Source organism: Thunnus maccoyii, chromosome 8 (assembly GCF_910596095.1).
Source record: "Thunnus maccoyii chromosome 8, fThuMac1.1, whole genome shotgun sequence".
NCBI lineage: Eukaryota > Metazoa > Chordata > Actinopteri > Scombriformes > Scombridae > Thunnus > Thunnus maccoyii.
The window spans coordinates 2,769,176-2,794,354 of NC_056540.1; the positions used below are offsets into that span (position 1 = coordinate 2,769,176).

The 25,179-nt window shown below is 40.3% G+C and overlaps 2 protein-coding genes across 7 annotated transcripts; one reads left to right on the plus strand and one right to left on the minus strand.

The window, feature by feature from the left end:
- Positions 1-1,085: 1,085 nt before the first annotated feature.
- Positions 1,086-17,410, minus strand: mlsl (malate synthase-like). 5 transcript variants are annotated; one of them, XM_042418832.1, is made up of 16 exons: positions 14,717-14,765; positions 13,370-13,438; positions 12,263-12,391; positions 11,970-12,188; positions 9,647-9,737; positions 9,436-9,512; positions 7,911-8,021; positions 7,757-7,816; positions 6,497-6,653; positions 6,122-6,320; positions 4,818-4,896; positions 4,587-4,679; positions 3,912-3,984; positions 3,769-3,836; positions 2,445-2,569; positions 1,086-1,601 (listed from the first exon to the last, which is right to left on the minus strand). In XM_042418832.1, exons 2-16 carry the CDS (start codon positions 13,373-13,375, stop codon positions 1,430-1,432), a joined length of 1,659 nt encoding a protein of 552 aa, XP_042274766.1. In that variant the 5' UTR covers positions 13,376-13,438; positions 14,717-14,765; the 3' UTR covers positions 1,086-1,429. The 5 variants fall into 5 exon arrangements, with proteins under 5 accessions (XP_042274766.1, XP_042274763.1, XP_042274767.1 ...); XM_042418829.1 differs by lacking the exons at positions 13,370-13,438; positions 14,717-14,765 and adding an exon at positions 16,201-17,410; XM_042418833.1 differs by lacking the exon at positions 13,370-13,438.
- On the plus strand, positions 14,841-24,653 carry hars (histidyl-tRNA synthetase). 2 transcript variants are annotated; one of them, XM_042418835.1, is made up of 14 exons: positions 14,939-15,027; positions 17,421-17,785; positions 17,965-18,054; positions 18,709-18,828; positions 18,938-19,033; positions 19,777-19,902; positions 20,013-20,120; positions 20,215-20,313; positions 20,519-20,612; positions 21,303-21,430; positions 21,578-21,850; positions 21,940-22,056; positions 23,044-23,190; positions 24,034-24,653. In XM_042418835.1, the coding sequence occupies exons 2-14, from the start codon at positions 17,675-17,677 to the stop codon at positions 24,091-24,093; spliced, it is 1,569 nt and encodes a 522-aa protein (XP_042274769.1). In that variant the 5' UTR covers positions 14,939-15,027; positions 17,421-17,674; the 3' UTR covers positions 24,094-24,653. The 2 variants fall into 2 exon arrangements, with proteins under 2 accessions (XP_042274770.1, XP_042274769.1); XM_042418836.1 differs by lacking the exon at positions 17,421-17,785 and having other exon boundaries at positions 14,841-15,027.
- The last annotated feature ends 526 nt before the right edge of the window (positions 24,654-25,179 follow it).

The following is a 25,179-nucleotide window of genomic DNA, read 5'->3' on the forward strand; positions in this document are numbered from 1 at the left end:
TGGACTGTTTACACAAACTTGGTGGTTCGAACTTCCTTCCAACTGCATTTCATTTTGAGGAGACATGAAGAGTTTGGCATGGACCTGGTGATCCTCACAAACGTCTGAAAAGTTGCATCACCTTCCTTATTCTTTATGGCAGGCAGTACCAGGGTCCAGAGTATCAGAGCACAATCCTTAAAGACTTAAAGACCGTTTCCACCTCCAGGCCATCAGGCTTCTTAACCCCTTGAACTCATTTAGCACTAGTCTGACATTGAACACTTTTATGCTGCTCATACCTGAGCACACATTTGACAAACTCTGGCTCAGTGTGCCCATGAACATTTATGTCAGTTTGCCAGCAGTATCTTAATTCAGCACCTTTATGTTGTCATGACTTTTAGGGATAATTTAACTCTTAAAATATAAAGCAAGTCTAGCATCTTTATCCAAATGCACTAATATATGAGGTATTCAACAGAAAATGCAGATAGAAAACATCTGCAGATTGTTTTAATCCTTGAGGGTGACTTAGAGTATTATTATTTACTGAAGCTAGCTTCTTTTTTTTGTCTCCTTGTTGCTCCAGAGAAGTGCCTGTTGATGCTGCAGTCAGTAAACAGGGCTGTAACCATCAAGCCTTCTACACACATGCCTGCACCAGTGTCTCATGTGCTTTAAAGGAGGTTACCACAACTTAGACTGAACCACTGTTTCATACATGGCTGCAACCAAGGATTATTTTCATTACTGATGCATGTTATTACTGATTCAGCATGCTGTCTAACCTTTTTGGCACTTTGTTGATTGTTGTACGTCTTTCTTGTTGCTTATATTATTTCTCATGCACTTGTCTACTTCCTGTTGTTTCTTACTTTATATATTTTTTTAAAAAAGGGAAAAAAACTTTCTCATTGCACTTGTACCTGGTCAGCTACTTGAGAGTTTGTACCAGGGCTCTTTTGGAGTCACTGTCCTCAAACATTTGATTGTCTTGCCTCACTTCTATGTTGCTTTGGATCAAAGCATTTGCCAAATGACAAAATGTACAAATGTAAATGATCAGAAAATGTCAAAAAAAGCAAAATGTCCATGGCAAGTGATGTCATTAAATTGTTTATTTGCTGCAGATATCAGAGTTGTGCTTTGTGTGACCCACGAATGTCCAAGACTTCACCTTGATTCACTTTTTTGCATCCCTTGTGTTTGATCCTGATTGAAAGCAGCTGTGAGAGGTCCAATGAAACTGACTTCTGCTGCTCAGAGTGGAAAATACTTCACTTTACACTGACAGTATTCACAGCCATTTGACATGATGCTGCCTGTCAGAGGGAACAACTCATGAGTCAGGACCTTTCCGCCTTTCAGTCAGTGAGGTGAACTTATGTGTGTCATCCTACATAAAGGCAGTTGAGCAGAGAACATGAAGCTGTGTTCAGCTGGACCTTCACAGTTTGGCTCGGTGTGTGTTTGTGTTCAGATCCTCCTCCTGTCCGGTGCTGTGGGAGCTGAGGAAGGTGTGGTCCTGATTCAAGTAGGTGGTGATGAACTCTGGGAAATCTCTCTTCAGGACCACCTCCAGGAACATGTCCGCTGCTGTGTGTAGCCTCTGTTTAGCCCTGAAGGAGACAGAGAGATGCTGCACATCTGAGCCGCAGTCCAGATACAACAGAACATTCCTTGCATGGAAAAAGCAACTATTTTCATTTGTCTTTCAGTGATGGAAACAATCATGGAAACTCATTTACAACAAGGGAAAATAGGTGAAAAGTTTAAAATGATTTAAAAAAAAGCCTTGGTAAGAAGGACATGATCAAAATGATGAGATACTAAATAAAAAATACGATTTACTGTGTCATAAGTATGACTTATTATGAATGAAAGTAAAAATATACTTATATCCTATCATTTTGACTTAGCATGAATGTTTTCCATATGAACACCCTGGGCGGCTGATATTAACATTCTTCTTAGCTGTATTTACAATACATCAATGAGCTGCAACCATTTCAGGTGGCTCCATAGACGGTGTGTTCTCTCGTGGCAACAAAAAACATTTTCAATCAAGCTTTACAAGTTGATCACAGCAACTTCTCATCAGTATCTCACACACTATTAAAAGTTCTGTGTATTCTGTGATCAGAGGCTTTGTGCTGTTCTGTCCTTCTATGAGTGTAGTTTTCAGTATAAATGCTTAAATTCTTTGTAGTTAATTTACTTTTTTCTGTCACAACTAGAAAGCAATGTGCTGTTTCTGATCCTGAATCGTTTTCCAGAGAACTTCATATGTAGTGACCAGATGTCCATGAAATCTGTGTGATGTTCATGGTCCAGAGAGTATAAAAAGACTATTGTTCCTATTAATCCTATTCGCTGAAATTTCCACACAATGGAGGGGATACACATGTCCTGATTGCTCAGCAGGTTGTTCCGAAAGGTGTCATTATGAAGAGTCTGCTTACCTAACAGAGTGCCAGAGAGCGCTGAGCTCCATCATGACCTCCTTAGTGAGGTCAGTCACCAGCTGCCTGCTCACCACCCTGCTGTCGTCCTCCAACTGAGCCTGATGACGGATCCACTGCCACACCTGAGACACACATGCACACAAACTTTTTCTCCCCCCTAATATTTACATTCAATAATAATAAAAGTTGATTTTTGCATTTGACAAACATGGATTTACAACACAAGCTCCATTCATGGTAAAATACACCACAAACCAGTTCTCAAAGAGGATGAATTTGTATATGAACACAAACAGACTTCATAATCTTCTCTCTTATGAAGGCAGAGAAAATGAATGAGCTCACAGCTCTTTTTTACTATCACCAAAGATGTTGTATTTCCTGTCCTGTCTGTCTCTGTTTGTCTGTCTGCTAGTTAGCAGGATGTTACCAGGTTTCAAATTACATTTGGCAGAAATTATGGCCATGGACCAAAAAACAAGTGAAAATATTTTAGTGTACATAGAACCACCTACTAGTCATTTTTAATCATCTCATGATCCTTAAACTGGATTCCTTGATTAAAGAACATCTATATGTTTGGGCCTTATACATTTCTGTCCAGACAGATTTCTCACTGTTTTTTTGATGATATGCCATTCTTAAATTCAAATTTCTTGGAGGTGTGACTTATTTGATATAAACTGCAATATCTCTTGAACACATTCTAAATTTGCAGACACATTTTGATGACATGCACATATAAACTCTGAGCAATGTATCATAACTTTTGAGCATTTAGATAGAATCCAACATGGTAAATTCAACTGGTGATACCTCAGTGACATGAAATGACTGACATGTTTTCAGACAGGATTTTGTTCATCATGACTTCACCATGTGTATTTTGATATATGTCTTGATTCAGAGGCAGATTGAAACGTTTTAAACATTTTCCAGTATTAAAGTCCCCCCAAAAATGTGTTTTGGTTATTATTACTTGACTGTGATGTTGTTTTCTTCTCTGTGCAGAATGATGTATGTGCAGAATTGGTTTTCACATTTGTCTGCTGATGGAGGAAAGTTTCTCTGTGTTCACCTTAAATCTCAGTTTAACATGTGTTCCTACAAACATGATTTGGCATCAATCATGGTTCAGTATATGGAAACTTGAGGGACTGAGAATGGACTTATAGTGAAGTAGGAGACATCTTGTATATATTGCTTGATTGCTTTGATCAGCCTGATTCAGCTAGAACCTATGTATAAATGTATAAGTTATTCCTCTGTGGTGGACACACTTGATGAGTGCTGAAGTTGGATCATTTAATCCTAAACTCACCTGTGATCTGGAAATCTCTGCAGTGGCTGAATCTTCCACCTGGCCTCTGTAGAAAAAGTGACCTTTACCTAAGAAACAGAGTGTGGTTTTAACAGTCAGTCTGCACAATAAGACTCATTGAATATATGAATGAATGTACTTACCTGATAGCCAAGCATTAATAAAGAGGACACCGACTGCAATGTTATACTTCAAACCATAAAGGGTGACTCCTCCCTAAGAAAAATACATGAAATTATACTTTATCATTAGAGACTAATACAGCATATCCTGTACTTTTACCCAGGTCAGTATTATGTTTTCATCCCATCATGCTCTGTGATATGTATGACAATGTTGAGATGAGATCTCAACCTAACTGAACACCTTGTAGGAGATTTTGGTTTTAGACAGTGCTCTCCATCACCATCATCAAAACACCAGATGAAGACATATGTTTTGGAGGAATTAAGTTCATCCCTCCAGTAGAGTTCTACACACTTGGAGACCTGAAGCTGAGGCGGACCAACACCAAGCTAAGACACTTTGTGGTGCCTTTTCCTTTCATTTGTCAATCATTTGTATCTTCTTAGAACATTTTCATTCCCTCCTAATAACATCTGCACAAAGTAAAACAGCACTATCTTCCTGTACGGTGCTATAACGCAATACAGTGTCTTTGCCTTTAGTAGTGTGGAGGCTGGAGGAGTCTGTTTGCACATGAATGAACTCACAACCAATTGCACAAATATCTCTGATTTAAATATCTAGAAAGTGCTGCAGCTTTGGTGTATTTGGTATATTCTGCAGTTCTATTATGGGACTACTAAGTGACTGACCGCAGGCATGGACAGCAGGTCATCAGGGGTCACAGTGACATCATTTCGAAGCTGGTGGAGCTGGTTATCACCATCAGTGTGGAGCTGAAAGAGCTGCAACAGGGAAAAGAGTATTATCACTAGAGAATAGATCAGAAATTCTTATTATTATTATTATTATTTATTATTATGTTATTGACCATTCTGTATTTCTAGGAAACAGTATATAGATCATGATCTGTTAGGACTTACTTTCTGCATGGGCTCAATCAAGTTCAGGTCATACACCATGAAACCATCCACACCTGCCTTGATCTCCAGCAACTTCAGTCTAAAAAGAGGAGAAAGAGAGCAGCATTGTTAGGATAACATTTGTCAACTCAGCACAAAATTCAGATGTCACCAATGTAAATATTAAAAGACATCCCAGGGTGCTTTCACATCTAACCTGTTTGGTTTGGTTCAAAACAAACTCTGGTGTATTTTGTGTTTAGCTCAAACAATCACATTGACCACTTGAAAAACAGGTTCTCAGTCTTCCATGTGGACTTTGGTGCTGTTTATTTGTGGTGTAAAAACAGAGCAGATCAACCACAGGATTTTTGTGATAGTGCATGCAATTATATATATATATGTTGTATATGTGTGTGTGTGTTTGTGTGTGTGTATGTGTGTGTGTGTGTGTGTGTGTGTGTGTGTGTGTGTGTGTGTGTTTGTGCGTGTGTGTGTGTGTGTATAAGTACCAGTCAAAAGTTTGGACACCTTCCTGTTCTCTTGAAAGAGAAAAACAGCAAAACTGTCCAATGAACCATTGGACGTCAGTCCATGTGACTTCATCTTTGCACTTCTTGGTTCAGTCAGAGTAAATAGGAACTGGACCAGAGCTAAAAGGCAACAATGTCCAAACCAAATGAACTACTGAACTACAGGTGTAAGAGTGGCCTCCAAAACCACTGGCCAGAGCACCGTCAAGTTCCACCAACATCCTTCTGACGCAAAGTGATTTTGGTCAACTTGTCCCTTGACAAACATTGACAAAAATTCTCAAACACTAAAAACCACATTTTCATGACATTTGTTGTGAACATTCATTGTCTCCAGAGGATAAATCCTAATGTTTTTGTTGATTTCCTGACCTTTCTACTAGTGCCACCATCAGACCACACTATCCAAAATGTACACAAGAAATAGCAAAATCTAGAGGGCAGTTAACCATGTCAAATACTGAGCACATTTATACTCCCCAGAGGATGAACCCTTTCATTTGGGATACTACAAAATAGAACCTCTTGTGCCACCCGCAGGACAAAAGATTATATTATCTAAATGGCAGACTGCCATCAAATTCACAGAGCTCATTCATGCTCCCAGGAGGACGGACTCCTTTGGTTTTAATGACCCCGTGGCTTATTCTCTAGCACCACCCTCAGGACATTCTTTACAATTTTTGTCACACTACCTGTAAAACTTCAGGCATCAGTAAGTTTAGATTTTGTGCCCTGCACTACTGTTGGACTCAGTGTAATGAGTAAATGCCTGAACAGTGATGCTCTTGCCTGGTGACAGTAGCCAACACTGTCCTGTAGGGGTCACTGTTTGGGTCCTGAGGCAGCAGCAGGGCAGCCATGCCTCCTGTGGCCAGCGCTCCCCGCTGATGACACGTCTGAACCAACAGGTCCATGTAACTGTGCAGAAAACGCTTCTCCATGTTGACATATTTACTGCGGTCAGGCAGCAAGAAGGCACGTCGGTGACCTGGACCAGAAACACATGACGTCTTGTTAGGAGATTTCCCTTTTCACTATAATTGTGTAGAGTTAGCTTATAAAAAGTTACTAACCTATATAACAATAAAAATACTCCATCATACTCATTACATGAACCCTAAATCTGATGACAGGAGCAGCTACAAACCAAGATTTTTGGCTCACCAAACTTATTGACAAAGGAGGCTGAATAATCCCAGATGCCACAGTTGAGTCCTGCTGAATGGTCTCGCAGCTCATAGAGAATCTCCTCCATCTCAAACGCTGCTAATACATTTTCAATCAGCACCGTTGCCTTGATGCTGCCCAGAGGAAGGCCCAGCTAGACACACACAGACATACTTATTAACATTGAATACATACAAAGGGCAAAAAAAAATGAAATAAAATTGAAACCAAAGTCAACAATTTAGATTATTTGTAAGGCATTAATAAATTAAATGACAAATGGCTATGTTAAAAATGGACAGTGAAACTGACAAACCTGCACTGATAAACAGAACTGCTTAAAGCTGAGGTGTAAACATTGAAAACATATGGAATAAAACAGGAAGAACATTTGACTTTCTCTGCTGCATGTAATGCAGAGGTGTGGCTGCAGATGTGTTAGATGGGTCTGCGGTTCACCTGATGAGCACCAGGGGGAGTCTGTGTGCTAAACGCATGCTGTGAATAATATCAGCTACAGCAGGAGTGCTTCCAAATGATCAGCACCGTGTCCGTATGTTAATGGTAAATCCCACAATAGCTGCGTTAATGAAAGGCATGGAAGACGGTTTCACATATCCGACTTTTTAGATTTTTCTCTCAATTTCTGTCTTCACTTTCTGTTCATATTTAGCATAATTTGAACTGTCCTCACCACTAGAAGGACCCTGTTTGCTGCAGTGATGTAACAAAACTGTAGCTGTAATGTATAATTTCGAGGCATTAGTACTTCTACTCTAAATTTTAGAGGGAAATATCTTTATTTTACAGTCTACAATTTTTTATCTGAGCTGCTGCAGTGACTAGTTACTGTATTTTGCAGATTAGGATTTTAAAACATGATCATCTCATAAAATATGATACATTTTTACAGATTAAACTGCACAAAGAGGGAAGGAAAGGACCTTTACATCCCATTTACACCAACACATGTTAATACAGGTGTTAATGCACTGAAAGCGCATTGTGATATGAATACAGTCAGATCAGCCAGACCGCATTTAGAGGTGGTAAATCGAAAAGTCACTGATTCCCCTGACCTTGGACATGCCATGTCTATTGGTATAATATTGAGATCTGATCACATTTTAATACCAGGTGTAAATGCAAAGACCCATAGATCGTATTATCATGATCCAGATAATGTCTCCAGGTACAGATCACATGTTAATACCAAGTGTAAATGAGATTTATATGTGTAGGAACACATGTGCAGACCTTCTGTTGTGTCCAGACAAATATGTTGTTCCATAATCTGGCCTCCATGAAGCTCTCTACCTGGAAAACAGGGAGAAAAAGTAGAGCTTCACACTGTCCATATTCATATTACACAAATTGTGTGCATGTGTGTGTGTGTGTGTGTGTGTGTTACTTTTGACAGGTAGAAAAAGGGTCCACTCTTGTTTTCAAACAGTGTCTTTCCACAGTGAAACATGAGGAGTCCAAAGTCAAACAGAGGACCAGGAGCCTCCTTCCCCTCCACCTGACAAACAGCCACAGAAAAACAGAGAATGCGTATTTTTTATGCATGATTTTTTTATTATTCACATACAAATGTAGCCTATAACATGTTATAAATAATGACAAACAATGACCACTACAAGGTACCAGAGCAGAAATTGATATATGAAAACTGATTATTTTGTCTGACCAACAGAAAAAATGCAAATGAGCAAAGTAGCAAATTCTCCGATGTGAGCAGGTGGAACTGGTAATTCTCTGTTCGCCATGTGACTAATGTAAACAGTCCCCTAAAATGATGTAAGGATTTATCAGGCCAGTCAACAAGGGATGGATCTGGCCCGGTGCCATGAGGAGTCTTAAGGGGGCTTAGACCCTTCAGTTGTATTTTTTGCTCCCTCTGTTTAAGTGTTGTGTGTTTATGGAAAAAAAAGTATACACAACAAAATTATTGGCCAAGATGGTAAATGGACTGTACTTGTATAGCGCCTTTCTAGTCTTCCGACCACTCAAAGCACTTTTTACACTACAAATCACATTCACGCATTCACACACAATCGTATGCTGAATGGGTACAGGGGCTACCACGCAAGGTCCCAACCTGCCCATCAGAGGAAGCTAACCATTCACACACATTCATACACTGATGGCACAGCCATCAGGAGCAATTTGGGGTTAAGTGTCTTGCCCAAGGACACATCGGCATGTGGACTGGAGGAGCCGGGAATCGAACCACTGATCTTCTGATTAGTGGACGACCCGCTCTACCTCCTGAGTCACAGCCGCCCAGACACCCAGATACATGTAACTATTGCTTAACCGTTGTTTCAAAACCATGGACAGTGATGTTTGTTGTGTTTAGGGGGTGTGTGTGCCGCACGCGACATGATAAAAAAATAAAAATTGCCCCCTTGCAATTTTTAACAGCCCTGTCAGTCCTGGATGGATCTTCTCTCTAAATTTTCAACCCCTTCCATCCTCAGAAAACATTTTGGAACCCAAAAGAGGGTTTCCAATCAAAACTTGATTTTGTTATTTATGTTAGTTTGAATGCTGTTTCAAAGCTTTCTCCACACTGGCAAGAATAAAATTCTGGGGGTGTAATGTTGAGGCCTTCAGTAATTTATAATTTTGTTGGCCTAAAATTTGCAAAATTCAAATATATTTTGTATGAGAACACTAGAATCACCAAATAAAATAAGATGGGTAGTGACACTATGAGGTGCTAAAGTCCAATTTTTAAATCGTACATGTGAGGCTTTAAATCCCAGAACACATAAATAAAATAATCATTAGATTCAAAGCAGGCCAGTCATGCAGGATATCTTCTGAGACATGTTAGGCTCCACTCAACCACTTCAGTAGACAGATCTGGATCCAAACCTGCTCTTAATAAATAAATTCAACTGAGTGAGGTAGAGAAAACGCTATCCTACCATCATGTTGTGCTCCACCATGTTCCAGGCACGGGGACGAAGCATCAGCACTGGAGCCTGAGATATGTGTGGAACATCTGTTAATACATGAACAGAGGTGGGTGAATGATCGAGGTGCGTTTGCAAGTCTGGAATATTCACACATGTGCATCCACACAAACGTTGCTGTCCATGTAACAGCATGAGCATCAATGTAAAGCAAACCACTTACTGGGGAACTGGTTGTACACCGCCTTAAAAACATTATGAATGCCTTTGATCTGGTTGTAGTATGTAGGACAGTTCCCATCATCGAAGTCAACCTGCAAAAAAACAAAAAACAAAAAAACCTTTACAACTGAGTCTACAGAGGCATGGTAGAAAACTCAAGACAGTAGTATGATTTTATGTTTGAGAAAGTGTAGTGTTCTGATTGGTATGTTTTCCTTTTGATATTGTTGTTTGGCTCCTTAAACATTAAAAAAAAATAATGAATGCATTTTAAAATATTTTCAACATCTTAAAGCTGTTATCACATAGGACACAAGTTTGTCCTGCTCCAACATGGGGTTTTAGCATCACTGCTAACAGTGATAGCTCATGTACTATTGGTACCGTATGTACCAGTGATGGAAAACTGGAGCTATTTTTCACAATTAGATTTTTATACTTAAATCCCCCCTCTGGTCAAAAATGTTTTGCTTCTTGTTCCTTCAGTTGGATGTTTGAGTTTCACTGTGCAGAATCATGTATGTGCAGAGTTTGACACTAGAAGGCTGTTTAAACATTCATCTGCTCCAAGTGGTAACTAAGTACTCACCGTGTACTGACGAGCCTGATTTATGACATCACAACTAGTTTTGAGCCAATTGTGGTCCAGTGCAGATAGGTCAGTGCACATACAGTACCAGTCAAAAGTTCGGACACACCTACTCATTCAAGAGTTTTTCTTTATTTTTACTATTTTCTACATTGTAGAACAATACTGGAGACATCAAAACTATGAAATAACACATATGGAATTATGTAGTAAACAAATAAGTGTTAAACAAACGAAAATATGTTTCATATTTTAGATTCCTCGTAGTAGCCACTGTTTACTTTGATGACAGATTTGCAGACTATTTGCTCAACCAGCTTCATGAGATTGTCACCTGGATGCTTTTCAATGAACAGCTGTGCCTTGTCAAAAGTTCATTGTACTTAATTGGTGGAATTTCTTGCCTTTTTAATGTGTTGGACACCATTGGTTGTGTTGTGCTGAGGTAGTGTTGGTATACAGCAAATAGCTCTATGCCACTACTGTAGTAATCCATATTATAGCAAGAACCGCTCAGCTAAGTAAAGAGAAACGACAGTCCATCATTACTTTAAGACGTGAAGGTCAGTCAATCCAGAAAAGTTCAAGAACTTTGAAAGTTACTTTAAGTGCAGCAACAAAAACCATCAAACGCTATGATGAGACTGTTTGTCATGAAGACTGCCTCAGGAAAGGAAGACCAAGAGTTCCCTCTGCTGCACAGGAGAAGTTCATTAGCTACCAGCCTCAGATATCACCAATTAACGGCACCTTGGATTAGATCCCTAATCAGTACTTCCCAGAGTTCAAATACCAGACACATCTCAACATCAGCTGTTTGGAGGAGACTGTATGAATCAGGCCTTGATGGTCTTGTGGAATTGCTGCAGACACCACTACTGAGGGAGAGAGGAGGACAGTGATGGAGTGCTGCACACTATGGGCAATAGTGTGCAAAGCTGTCATCAAGGCAAACAGCTTCCTTTGAGAAATCTAAAATATGAAACATATTTTCGTTTGTTTAACACGTTTTTGTTTTCTACATAATTCCATATATGTTATTTCATAGTTTCGATGTCTTCAGTGTAGAAAATAGTAAAAATAAAGAAAAACCCTTGAATAAGTAGGAGTGTCCAAACTTTTGACTGGTACTGTGCACTGAGAAAGGACTTCACAGTTAACTAGGAGATGTCTTGTATCCAGCAGTTTAACTTTTGAAATTAAAAATATTTAAATTGTCATAGATTCTGGATGTTTAATGAGGGAGCGGGAGGAGATCTAATTTTAAGGATTTTAATGAGATAATAGAACTTTTTTGTGAAAAAACCATGCCAGACACAAATTATTATTCCAATCAGAGGATTTTTATAGATTAAAACATTTCTTGATGGGATCTTTATAAAAAAAAGAAAGAAAGAAAAAAAATGGCTCAGTACTTTCCCACTTGTCATTGTCATTGTATTTCTCAGCAAATGTCTCTGGTTGCAGGACAGTTTATAGGGGAGTGAATTATTATTATCTTGTGGTATCATTATGTTATCCCTAACCCTAACCCTACATTATGTAGTGTTTTGTGTGAGCAGTTAACCTTAAAATGACCTTAATTGCAGTGTGGTCAGGTAACTTACTGCATGCAAGTGTAAATGATTCCTCCATTAGCTTTTATATTAAGGGATTTCAGAACCAAATAGTGCAGCATGTTATATACAGATCTTGTTGGTCTTGCATGGTCACTGGTAAATGATATAAGTGATACCTGTATGCCTTGTGCTGGTGACTGGAGAGCTTTAATGAAGCGCTGGGTATCACAGGGAGCCAGATCCCCAATATCCACATGTCTCCTCTGGAGCTTCGGGGGGACGGGGAGCACCCTCCAGGTTGGATCTCTCCTGATATGGGCAGTGTTTTCCTGGAAGCTTGGCAGGTCACCTGAAAGGTCCAAGTGGGCCTTTCTGGACACTCGCAACCGCAGGACCTGAGGAGAAAAGAGTAGGTCAGATTCCAAAACCTGAATTCATCAAACAAAAAGAACTTTTTCAGCTGTCCTACCTGATCCACCTCCTCATCAAATGTGGAGATCAGCTCATGGAGGAAGAGGAGGGAGTCAGTGGTGAAAAGTGTCTCATACTCTGCTTCCAGGCCTGAGGGAGGGGGGGACAACTCCATACTGACTGGACCCTGAGGGCAAAAGTTTGTATCAACATATTAGAGTCTGAATAATAATAAAGTAAGTTTTACAAGATCTATCTTCACAATCACAAAAAGGTACTAATTATAGGGGGCCCATAGATGGCGATATCAAAAATTCCAAAGGAATCATTTTATCACCTCTGTTCATACATACAGACTCACTGTGAACTTCAACATACTAGTGCTGGATGCTAAGACTCAAAAACTCAGCAGTCCAACTGGAAGATGCCAACTTTCAAAAGTTGCAGATCCTTTGATTTCTATCCAGCCCTTTATATCTTCCAGTGACCTTGGGAATTCCCATGTTGTTCACCCTAAAGTTACAAATAGTCTGTACTGTAACAGATACTTTTCCAATTAAAGCTCTTGTTTAAATTCTACATAAAGATCACACACTGTCGATAGGAAAATGTTGTCCTGCTCAAACACAAGGGAAAGATGTTAGCATCACTGCTAACAGTGACAGCTTTTATGTACCTGTGTCTTCTGCAGCATGGATGTGACAACCATTAGCACTCATTTTCAATTCCCCCGGAAAAAAAGTACATGGGAGCAACTCCTGGGAGCCTTTTTTTGCTCCCAGGAGTTGAATAAGAAAAACAATGCATGTGAACAGATAGCTTAGGAAAGGGAGATGGGGTGTGGGGTGGGTGGCAGGCTGGATAAAACTTCCTAACTAATACCATGCCACTATTGTTGTTCTTTGATCAAAGCAGCTGAAGATTTACCCTTGATCAGCAATTTACTTTGACCACTTTCACAGGAAATTCCCAAGTCTCAAAGCAACGTAGCTTATGAAAAAACAATTCAATGAAACGAATGAAACTAAAGTTCAAAGTCCATCATGCAACACACTGTTACGCCTCCTCACATTGCACATGTTTCTTCATATCAGCCGTAATGCTGTATTTTCTACAGTCCATACGTCTATTTAGCTGCAAAATAAAGTAATACAGGGATACTCACAGACATGCTGATGGCAGGTCCCTGTTCACCCAACAGATGTGGACTTTGGTTATGAATTTACTTTAGTCACTGTTTGAACAGGAAGATGTTTGTTTGTATGTAGGGTTTAAAGTCCTACATGTGATTCTGTACATTGCCATTTGATGCTATTTAAACACTGTATGCCCCACATCAGGAATTTGATAAAACTGCTAGTGATTTGAGAAATATTTGTGATTTTATTCTATTGGAAATTACTACATATAATTGGAAATGATCTGAAAATGTCAAACTTGGATACACCAGTCCTCAGAATGCTTTTTCCATTCGGACTCTTGTTATCTGACTTGATCTTAATTTCTGCCAGATCTTTTTTTTTTTGCATTGTCCCCAGTTACGAATTGATGTCTGTTGATATCTAAATTACAATGTCCAAAGTTGTTTTTGTTTTTTGCTGTTTGGCAGTTCGGTAGGTTGAAGACATGGGAGTATCCCACAAAGAAAATAGCAAAAAGTAAGAAAAAAATAATTTTGTAACAGATTTTGTTCTGAGATCTTAAGCTGGGTTTTCGCCCCAAATTTGGGAACACTTTGAGTGTTCCAACAAAAAGTTGACTACTACCAGGGGAAACTCTCATTTCAGATTTTGACGGCATAATGTCTTGCTTGAGTTTGATTTCAATCTCCAATAGTGATCATCAGAGCTGTAGAGTTGAGACTTCACTTGTACTTGGTCCAAAAGACAAAAAAACAAATAATTAGTAGGCTATTCTTGAGTTGTTTTTTATCAGCTTGAATTTTGACAATGACAATAAATGTTTAGTTAGACACACTGTGTACACATCAAAGACACTTGTAAATAAATGTGTGTCTTTGCCTTCATCTTTATCTCCTACACTTCCTTCCTTTATCTTTATTCTAACCACCTAGCTACAGCATGACCTACACCAGATTGCCATTTGTGTTTTGTGACGCTTTCCATATTTACATTAGCATTCATTTGAAGTTGTATTTTTGCGGATGTATGTTAGCTCCTTTTATATCTGTTTTGGTCTCCACCAACTTCTGAGAAAAATATCTGTCTCCTTAGCTGCTCAATTAAAACCAAAACAATAAGCTAAGCTAAGAGAGATGCTTTGTAAATGAGCTGTTGAGTTGCCCTGAACATATTAAAACAATATGCTTAAACTAGTGGGGTTTTTTTTCAAATTCCATTTTTTGAATATTCAAAATGAACACTGGAAAATATCTGTATTTTGGCAAAGTACACACATTTTAAATGTAACTACAAACACTGGGATACAATTTTACAATTTATCATTTACAACTTTAGAAGAAAAAACAACACATTAGGTGTTTCACTCCAACCTTGTCCTCCCAGATTTGGGAAATTTGCTCTGCTAATCCCACATTGTCTCCGGAAAGCTTTTACTTTGAAAATACTACTACACTTTCTCGAGAATGCTTTTACTTTGCAAATATGGAGCGGAAGTTCGGTTTGTTTCCGTCTCCGCTTCATTCTGCCGAAGTCTGACAGCCGCGGGTTGCCGGAGGTGTGAGTAGCGGTGGAAACACGTTAATGAACAGCCATGGACGACAAGGCACAGATACAAGAAGCGATTAAAACTCAAGGTGAAGTCGTTCGGAAGTTAAAGTCCGAGAAGGCGAGCAAAGAGCAGGTCAGTACAGTTAGCAGTGATCTGTAGAGGTGATGTGAAGGCCAGAATGTAACATGCGGTGAACAGCATGTTAACATCTGCTATTTAACCTAACAGACTAGCCAGCCCCCGGAGAGAACTCCATTCACATTGCATGAATAAATATAAAACCCAGCCAAACCAAACCCGGTTCATTTCTGTCAGTTTACTGCGGCCTGTAGTACATCATGCTGCATACAACTGACTCACTAACCTAACAGTTACTGTCTGATTTATTATGAATCACTTCTGTAGTCGAGATACTTTATATGCACTGTTATAGCGAAATGCCCTTCATAAAATCTGTCAGCTGTTATTCTTACAAGAAGACCCTCTTGCTCTATTATATATATGCCGAATAGACTGAATGACTCCAGGAATTTAGCAGACATAACGCGTTATATTTCACAGTGCATATATGTTAAGTGATACGTGAGTTAACGTTAAGTTACACCAGATATGAGCGGTGTTTGGAGTAGCTAGGTTCACGACATTAACAGCTAATGTTAGCTCCGCGCGCTGGTGCCACTAACAGTTAGCTTTCAGCGTGCTTTCACGTCACATTTCAGTGGCTAACCCATGCTAACCGGGTTAGCTCGCTAGTGCTAACAGTGTTGCGGAACTGACAGAAAAGCAGTCAACCGACCCAAAAGCCACATATAGCAACTTTAATTTACAAAGCGGCGTTTTAACACAATTCTGACACGACGCGCTGTTTAAACGTGGACTTCTTTCGTGTCTGTCCAAAATATTGTCGGACAGCTGACGCAATAGCTTGCTTTATTGACGCTGACATTTGCCACTGACCATTTAAATATGCAGCCAGGTTTCTTCAGGTGCTATCCTGCTGTTATTAGACCTTAATGCCGCACGTGTCTTTGTTATTAGCAAGCACACACAACATTACTTTAGACTAGTGCTTAGCGCCAGTGTTTATCTCTGCAATCCTGAAATACAGCAGTTATTTCATTCAAATCTTACATGGTTCATCTGTGATATTCAAGATCTTCTTGGTGCCATGCTCAACAGAACACACAGAATGGAAGTATTGTTAGGATTTTGAATGGAGTTTGGTGTAAGATAAATGTTTAATAACAAACGTTTCATCTTAATGCATTAGGGGTTATTACGCCATCTGTTTCTCAGCGATCTTACCTTAGCTGAGTATAGCCCACAGTTAGCAGCCTTAATACTGTGTCTTATTCTGTTAGCTTTCCTCTCTGTCCTCTTGTATTTGCCTCTGTCTTGTGTGATCTGATTTGTCTGCTGTTTGAGTGTCATTGAGACCTTTTGCCACTACAACTTTACCAGAGACCACATGTTTACATTACAGCTGAGCAGTGTGCTATTCAAATCAATCACTATAATATTTATGATAGTAATACTTTGAGAAAATAGTAGAAAGTATACAATTTTAGTTAATAGCAGATACAGCTGAGAATAAAAGTGCTTGATCCTAACCTCCCGTCCTATTCCAAGCATCACAACACTGCCTGTGTGTGGTCTTTGCACTCATACCATAAAGACATTATATTCATACCCTAATTTAAGAAATATACATTTATTTTCTACAAAATCTTTGTGTGCTTATAATAAAAGCCAGAAGAAGCCACTTTTCAAATGTTAAATGTTCTCTAAACAAGTAAAATACAATCAAAAACTAGCAAAAACGTTAGTAACCAGGACCACCTACCTGACCAGACATGATGCCAGCTGAACAGTTTTCAGTGCTCAGTGCTACAGATTAGGGGTTTCTAAACTCTTAAATATATTGACAGAGCAACATGAAAAAACGTTATATTAATGGATTTTGTCACCCTTGTTGTTATTCTTTGTTGCTTGCTTTATTGCTATTTGGGGGATAGTCATGCTCTCAATTTTGGCACTAAAGTTCCCATAATGCTTTGGGGGTTGTAAACAGGAAATTGTGAAACATGTCGATCACTTTTTCACAGGGCTTAAGATGCATCCTAAAATGTCTCGTTTTGTCCCGACCGACAGTCCACAACCCAAAGATATCAGTTTACTGTCATAGAGGACTAAAGAAACCAGGAAATATTCACATTGTTTCTTAAAAAAATGACTCACAACGATTAATTGATCATCAAAATTTTTGCCGATTAAGGCTGCAAGAGCTTTTAAAATGTTAGATGCCCCAGATACACTAAATACACTGGACACAGAGAGCTGACACTAGGGTCAGAGCAGGACCCTGTCTGACTGTGTGTGTATGTGTGTATGTCAGTGGGGAGGGTGAGGGGGGGGGCTGCGATAGGCTGGCTGCTTTGATTGACTTGATACATCTCATGTTCTATCCTCCACGCTGTGATGATGATGATGATGATGATGATGCGTCATGCCCCGCCCTCCCCTAGTGCTAGGGTTGCTTACCACTTTTCTCCTGTTCTTCCTGGCTGACCCCGGCTGACCTCGACCTGCCTCACCCTTCATCACCATCATCTACCTCACTGTCCTGGACATCGCTGCTCAACTCACTCCCTGGTTCTCTCTACTCACCCTTGTGATTGGCTGCTGTGGCTGATCCTGGACGATACCACTGGATAATGCTGTAAACATGATGCACTCCTGAACTTTTGGACTTTTTCGTTTGTGTCCCCTCCGCTGTGGGATGAACATGCTGGGCGTGTTTTGTGTTCGTGCTTGCTCTGGTCTGGTGGGCTTCCGGATTGCAACACATGTCCGATCTCTGCATTCTTTCGCCGGGATCACTGTGGCTCAGGTGGGCCTCTGGTGCTGTGTGCACATGTGTGTTTGTCAAAATTTCATGTAATAAAATGTCATCTAGTCATCAAGTTTCTCGCTGATGTTGATAAATTCAGTTCTGTTAGAAAACTTTTACAATAAGTTTTCACAAAGATCTTATCTTCTGGTGTGTGTGTGTGTGTGTGTGTATTGCAGATTGATGAAGAGGTAGCCAAACTGCTGCAGCTGAAGGCTCGGTTAGGAGGAGATGATGGCAAACATCAGTTTGTCCTCAAGACTGCAAAGGTAAGACCACATGCTGCAACACACACATACATTTACTGTACATACAGAGCACTGTGTGAACAGGAACAGTCTCCACCTGCTATTAACTTTCCATCTGTATCTGGATTCTAATGCACATCAGGAAAAAACTTCATCTTCACACTGTTGTTGTTATGAAAATGATAGTAGCCAAGTTTCCATCCAAATCTAATGCACAATTTAACCAAATTTACAGAAAATCAGCAAAATAAATGCAATATTTCCATCTAATATTGTTATATGAATATTAGGAATTGGGGTCATCAAGAGAAACAGTTGGCGGCACTGATTTTCTAGTCAGGTGTCGTTTAACTGGTGCAGAAGAAGAGAACACAATGAGATGATGTAATTAAAAGATATTTCTGTTTGCTTCACGTCTGTTTCCACTGCACTTTGTCACATTTTCTTTTTATCCATACACCAACTTTTCCATCTCAGTCAAGCGTTAACACTTTTTCTCAGTATTCAGGTATTTTTTATTTTATGCGCTACAATAAATTCTTAAGACTCACATTTCTGACAGTTAATCAGTTTATGCTCAACAACCCTGCTGATCGACAGTCTCTCTGAAACGTTTGAAAAGTAAAATTCAGCTGACAGTCTGGAAACACATCAACAAACATCTTTTTGTCTCAGGGAACGAGGGACTACAACCCCAAGCAGATGGCCATCAGAGAGAAAGTCTTCAAAACCATCATCAGCTGCTTCAAACGCCACGGAGCCGAAACCATCGACACACCTGTTTTTGAACTAAAGGTGTCATTTCACACCATTTGTAACATGCTCATACACATATACATAGTGTTGATGCACTGAAGTCACCTCACATACAAACATTAATGTTTATCTTCCTGTCGGTGTACAGGAAACATTGACAGGGAAGTATGGAGAAGACTCCAAGCTCATCTACGACCTCAAAGACCAAGGAGGAGAGCTGCTGTCCCTCAGATATGACCTCACTGTATCCTTCATACCCCACAGACACACCGCTGTCTGCCTGACTATAAGGCTATAACTAAGTGTGGGAATTATTACATATGCCTTGAGTATTTTTGCTTTGATGTCAGATCATGAACACTATTCATGATCCAAAAGTTCAAAGTAATGTCAGACTGTTTCTGCTGCCAAAGCAGAGAGGAGAGGAAATGTAGTTAATGACTGATGAGGTCTATCTGATTGAAATGTTGCATTTGTAATCATCGGAGCTAATTAACAGTGTGTGGATTCTTTTACTATTAAAATACAACAGAGGGTTTAGTTTGTATCATGCAGTTCTGAGCTGCAGTGATGGAATCCCTGTAGGAGTGAAAGCAAGTTTGCTCAATTAAAACGCAGCTATAATCATTCATTATGTATTTGGTGTCGTTTACTATCTCTCTGTTAGAAGCTGTTTTAAACTCAGTGACATATGGAAGTCTGGAACAGCAAAGTCAGGACTTTTGTCCCTGTCTGGATCCTGTAGGAATGATGACTTGATGTTTCCAGGGATCTGATTGGTCAGTAGTCGGGCTGTTGGCAGGTTTTGATCTGATCCACGTAGAGTTATGTGAGACAGCTTCGTGAAACCGGAAAAGCATAAATGTTATTCAATAATAGTTAGTAATTTAAAATGAGAAAGCTCCTGATATAAACTACATTAATCCCTGATAAATCTCTCTATGAAAGCAGAGATTGGTGTGTTGTCCTTGACTTGCCTTCTTTCAGGTGCCCTTCGCTCGCTACCTGGCTATGAACAAGATAACCAACATCAAGCGCTACCACATCGCTAAGGTCTACCGCCGTGACAACCCAGCCATGACCCGCGGACGCTACCGAGAGTTTTACCAATGCGTGAGTCATCCTCAAATACACCTGTTTCCTCCTGCCAGCTGATTTGTTAGATCTCTGGAATCTGTTTAATTCACTTAAAAATCAAAATAATGAATGTGTATGTGTTTCAGGATTTTGACATAGCAGGGCAGTATGACGGCATGATTCCGGATGCCGAGTGCCTGAAGATCGTCTACGAAATCCTCAGCGAGCTGAACCTCGGAGACTTCCGTATCAAGGTTTGTCTCATACGTTCAGTTACATTCAGAGATGAAACTTGTACAGACTTTGATCGGCAGGTATCATGTCTGTAACCACGTCCTTTATTCCCAGGTCAACGACAGACGCATCCTCGACGGGATGTTTGCTGTGTGTGGCGTTCCCGATGACAAGTTCCGCACCATCTGCTCAACAGTGGATAAACTGGACAAGGTGTGGAGATGTACTTATTTAGAACACCTGATTTACAGAAGAGCATCTTTAGTTTTGCAGCTGTGGAGAATCCACCTAAACCTAGACCTGAACCCTCCTAGACAATGGTTAAAGACCTCTTCTTCTCCTTTTTCCTCTGTTCCCTTTCACCTTCTCATAAACGTCTGGCTTGGACCCATCTTCTCCTCCTCTGGTCCTCCACTAGATGTCTTGGGAGGATGTGAAGAAGGAGATGGTGAATGAGAAGGGCTTGTCAGAGGAGGCTGCAGACCAGATTGGGGAGTACGTCAGTATGCAGGGTGAGACTCAGAGCGAATGCTGTACATTGTGGGGTAAATGATTATGTCACAGCTGCGTGAGTGAGGGCTCTAACTGAAAGCTGCCCTGTGTTCAAAATATGCAAGGGTCTAACGTTGGTGGGGGAGTGTTGCTGATGATGGATAAGTGTATAACACTGTCAGACTCTGGAAAGTTATCAGAGATTTGAAGAGAATTCTCAATTGCCAAAAAAATGATTAGTTAATAACTAACAGAGCTCTGTGAGGGCAGTACAGCACCTGGACGCTAGAGTTATTATTAAACTATAAATCAAAACCTACTCTGTAACCCTTTGTGCCAAGTATAAACTCAGCTTCAGTTCCTGTGGTGAAAAATCAATACCTTTCTAAATATTAAAGCTCTACTATTCAACATCGCAGGCCTACATAGGCTCAAAACACTGCCTGTAATGTGAAAGGCTCACATGTAGGGACATACAGAATTCTGCAGCTCCATGGTGCTTTTAGCTTATTGTTTGGTTGAACAACCTGCAAACTCTGCACACATCAACCTGGTTACCAGCAGCAGCAGGCAGCTGTTTTCAGTGTTGGTAGAGAGCAAATAAGAGCTAAAAGAGAGTGAATATTGGACTTACACCAGCTTCTCTAAATGAATGATAATGTTGCTCTGTAACTACTGGATATGGAAATAGGAAATGGTTTGTTTTTTAGGTGGGATGGACCTAGCAGAGCGCCTCCTTCAGGACCAGAAGATGTCTCAGAGTAAGCAGGCCTGTGCCGGCCTGTCAGACATAAAGCTTCTCTTCAGCTACCTGCAGCTCTTCCAGGTCACAGACAAGGTGGGACGTGCTGTTATTCAGCTACACATTATACGTTGTAAAATAACAGTAGTTTTTGTCTTCTTCTCTTCACCATGTTACCAGCAACTCTTTACTTCACTGTTGCCATCACCATAGCTCTGCTTCATGGCTCTCTGTCATCTGCAGGTGGTGTTTGACCTCAGTCTGGCTCGGGGTCTGGACTATTACACAGGAATCATATATGAGGCAGTGCTGACTCAGGCAGGCGTGGCCCCGGTTCCCGCTGAGGCCCAGAACGGGGCTCCTGCAGAGGAGAGTGTCAGTGTGGGTAGCGTGGCCGGTGGGGGGCGCTACGATGGTTTGGTCGGCATGTTTGACCCCAAGGGCAGGAAAGTGCCGTGTGTGGGTGTCAGCATCGGCATTGAGAGGATCTTCTCCATCATGGAGCAGAAGGCTGAGGTAATGTTTGGGCTATTGTTGGTGCTCCTCGAGTCAAAGCGGTCAGCAGGTGTGTGTTGTGCACACTCTAACAGTCACGTGTTGTTCAGGCTTCAGCGGAGAAGGTTCGGACCACAGAGGTGCAGATCATGGTGGCGTCTGCACAGAAGAACCTGCTGGAGGAGAGACTCAAACTGGTCACTGAGCTCTGGAATGCTGGAATCAAGGTGTGTTTGTTTGTTTGTTCTGTACAGCAGGTGTTCACAAACATTTTCATATCACAGACTAACATTCAGAAAGATTTAGTCTCAGGAACCACTTCCTATCAGAAGTTTATGTGTATTTTATTTAAGAAGGGACAATGCACATTAATTAACATGAGCACTTGGGTCCATCATGTAAATGTGCCACATTTAGCCATACAGGCTACTTTTCTGCATTATCTGCAGGTCGATGGCAGGTTTGGATATATATACTGTAGCCAGTATTCAAAGAATGGCAGAGTTTCATATAATAGTCAGGGGTGGCCAGCATGAACAGATGAAGGCAGTATGAAAAAGCATTGAAGGGAGTGGAGTTACAACAGCTCACATTGGACCTCATTCACAAACAGTGCCTACACACAAATCTGTGTTTAAACTGTGTGTATGATCATTTTAAGCACAAATCATGTTTCATCAATATGTTCTTACCTGAATTTGTTCTTACTCTCCAAACAAATTTAGAACAGGCTCCAAATGGTGGCTCCAATGACATGTTTACCAGCCAAATCTGTCTTTTCTGGCTTCTACTTCTGAAACTATTGTTTGCATTTCATCAGTAGTAAACTTGTACATTTTTACTATCATGGTCCTCTTTGCAGTGAGTGACAGCTCTCTCCACTGCTGCACCGCTCCAACAGAACTTTCCTTATATAGATAAATGGGGGCGTGGTAGTATGCTAATTACCAATAGCGGACACGCTCCTGTCAATTTAGAATCATTCTGATTCACTAACATATGCATGGTGGTAAGAACAAAATCTGCATGTGTCATGAATCTGATGGTAATTTTGCATGTGCAAAGTAAGAACATTTCTACACACATATGTGAATGAGGTCCATTGTATATTTAGTATAATATCAATTTCCACAGCTGTTATTCCATCAGTACAACAATAATCATCTTATACTCACCACTCTTTCATTTTTATTTGTGTGTGTGTGTGTGTCCAGGCAGAGGTGATGTATAAGAAGAACCCCAAACTGCTGAGTCAGCTGCAGCACTGTGAGGAGTCGGGGATCCCCCTGGTGGCCATACTGGGAGAACAGGAGCTGAAAGATGGAGTGGTCAAACTGCGTGTCGTGGCCACCAGAGAGGAGGTGTGACTGACACAGAATACACACAAAGTCACACCCTGCAGCTCCGCTGCCACACATACATGCACGCACAAACACTCACACTGTCATGAAGCACTGAAGTTGTCAGCTGACTGAAAGAGTTGGGCAGCTCTTTGTGACAGTAAAAGCAGGTTTTGTTTAAGGTTTGTCAGGCTGAACATGACCCTTTAGAGTGATGTTTGAGTATGTGCCTCTTTGTATTATTTGTGTCTGTATTCTACAGTGTAAAGTGCATGATGACACACATGCACACCAGGCTTTGAAGTGGCTATAATTAATATTTTTATAACAATGTGTGAAATCACAATATGTCTGCTTTTGTACCAGCTGAGCAGTGTAGCACTTTTCACACAAATGTTAACATAATGTCAAAACAAAAAAAATAAAATCATACATAAAGAATGACAGTTACACCTAATACATCTCTGTGTACTGTGAATACTGTAGGTATGAACATGGACAGTGTGTGGATCACTGCTTAACTAAAGGGGTATGCTTATTGTTAAAGGACAAGTTCACACATTTTTTCATGTCCTTTCTATGTTCCTAATGTGTTTCCAATGGAAGTGATCAGGGCCAAATCCACTGTCCCCATTCTGTGAATAAATGCATGTAAAGTTTAGCTGAAGCAACCTGCAACCTCATCACTAGATGCCACTAAATCCTACACACTGATCCTTTAACATGTAAGATTTATCCAGAAAATTGTTGACCTAAATAAACTGGGGTTACAGTGTTTGTGTTTATGTGTTTGAGTTAACAGTGGTTAGAACTTGGTTGCAGGACTGACCTCACTGTGTCTGTTCCTCTGCTCTGTCTCCACAGGTTGATATATCAAGAGCTGATCTTATAGGTGAGATCAGGAGAAGGACCTCTGAGGCCTAGCCATTCCCTTCTGTCCAGCTACAACCCCAACCGCATCACCTGATTGGTTCAAACACAGACGCTTTGCAGAGCCTTGTACAGAGTTCCTTGTCTAATCCTCAACAGAGCATGTCGGACGTGAATGCAGACGTGAAAACACACATCCAGTCTCATTTGTTGAGAAAGTTTACATGAAATGTCATGTGTTTTGAATGATGTCTGACAGACATGTATTTGCTTTCAGTGTCAACGCTGTATAAAGATGTGCCCTGAGAAACAGATCATATATGTTCATCACACTACTCATTGTAGGAAGTCATTCTATTACTGCATAAAGCTGCTGGACATCAGTTCACTTGTAAATCACATGAATTAGAAAAATAAATAGCAGAGCAGCATTCCTACAGAAATGCTTTATCTGTTCAGGACCAAGGATGAGAAACTCTGGTGCACACATCTACTATCTACCTGAACCCTTCAAATGATTTTCTGACGTTCAACTTTTAAGTTGAAACCTCAGTTCTTGACAAAACACATCTCATTTCTACCTGTATCAAAAATAAACACATCATCTTACTCCATACTGAATCATGATTACTGAGTTGTGCGTGCTTAGTTATAGTTTAAGGGGTGTCAGGGTCGACCAAATTACACACAAATGTAGAAGTGTATCAAGCCCTGCAGATTGCTTTAGTTTTATTTATTGGTTTGGTTTTGAATTACATTGAGTGAGAATGTTTTTGTTTCTTCACAATAAGGTATATTATTGATTCAAGATGATTGTCTGCAAAGTGTTTATACTCTAAACCAGATAACTTGAATTTAGAGGGTGATTCCACTGCCAAAGCAATATAATGGCTGTAAATGTTGATTTCCTTTAATGGCAAACTGTTTGGTATAATATCACAAAACTCTTTTGCTAGTCAGCAAAGGCCTGATGGATAGCGTTCTGCAGAGAGCTTCTCCTGGCTCAAACAGCAGCGGAGGATTATCAGGGGTTCTATCTCCTCCCATGTGAGGGAGCCTGCTGTACTGTGGACAGCCACCACTGTGAAGATATTTTTGCAGTTACACTGTGCTCTTATGTAGTGCAGGTTTTTCAAATCC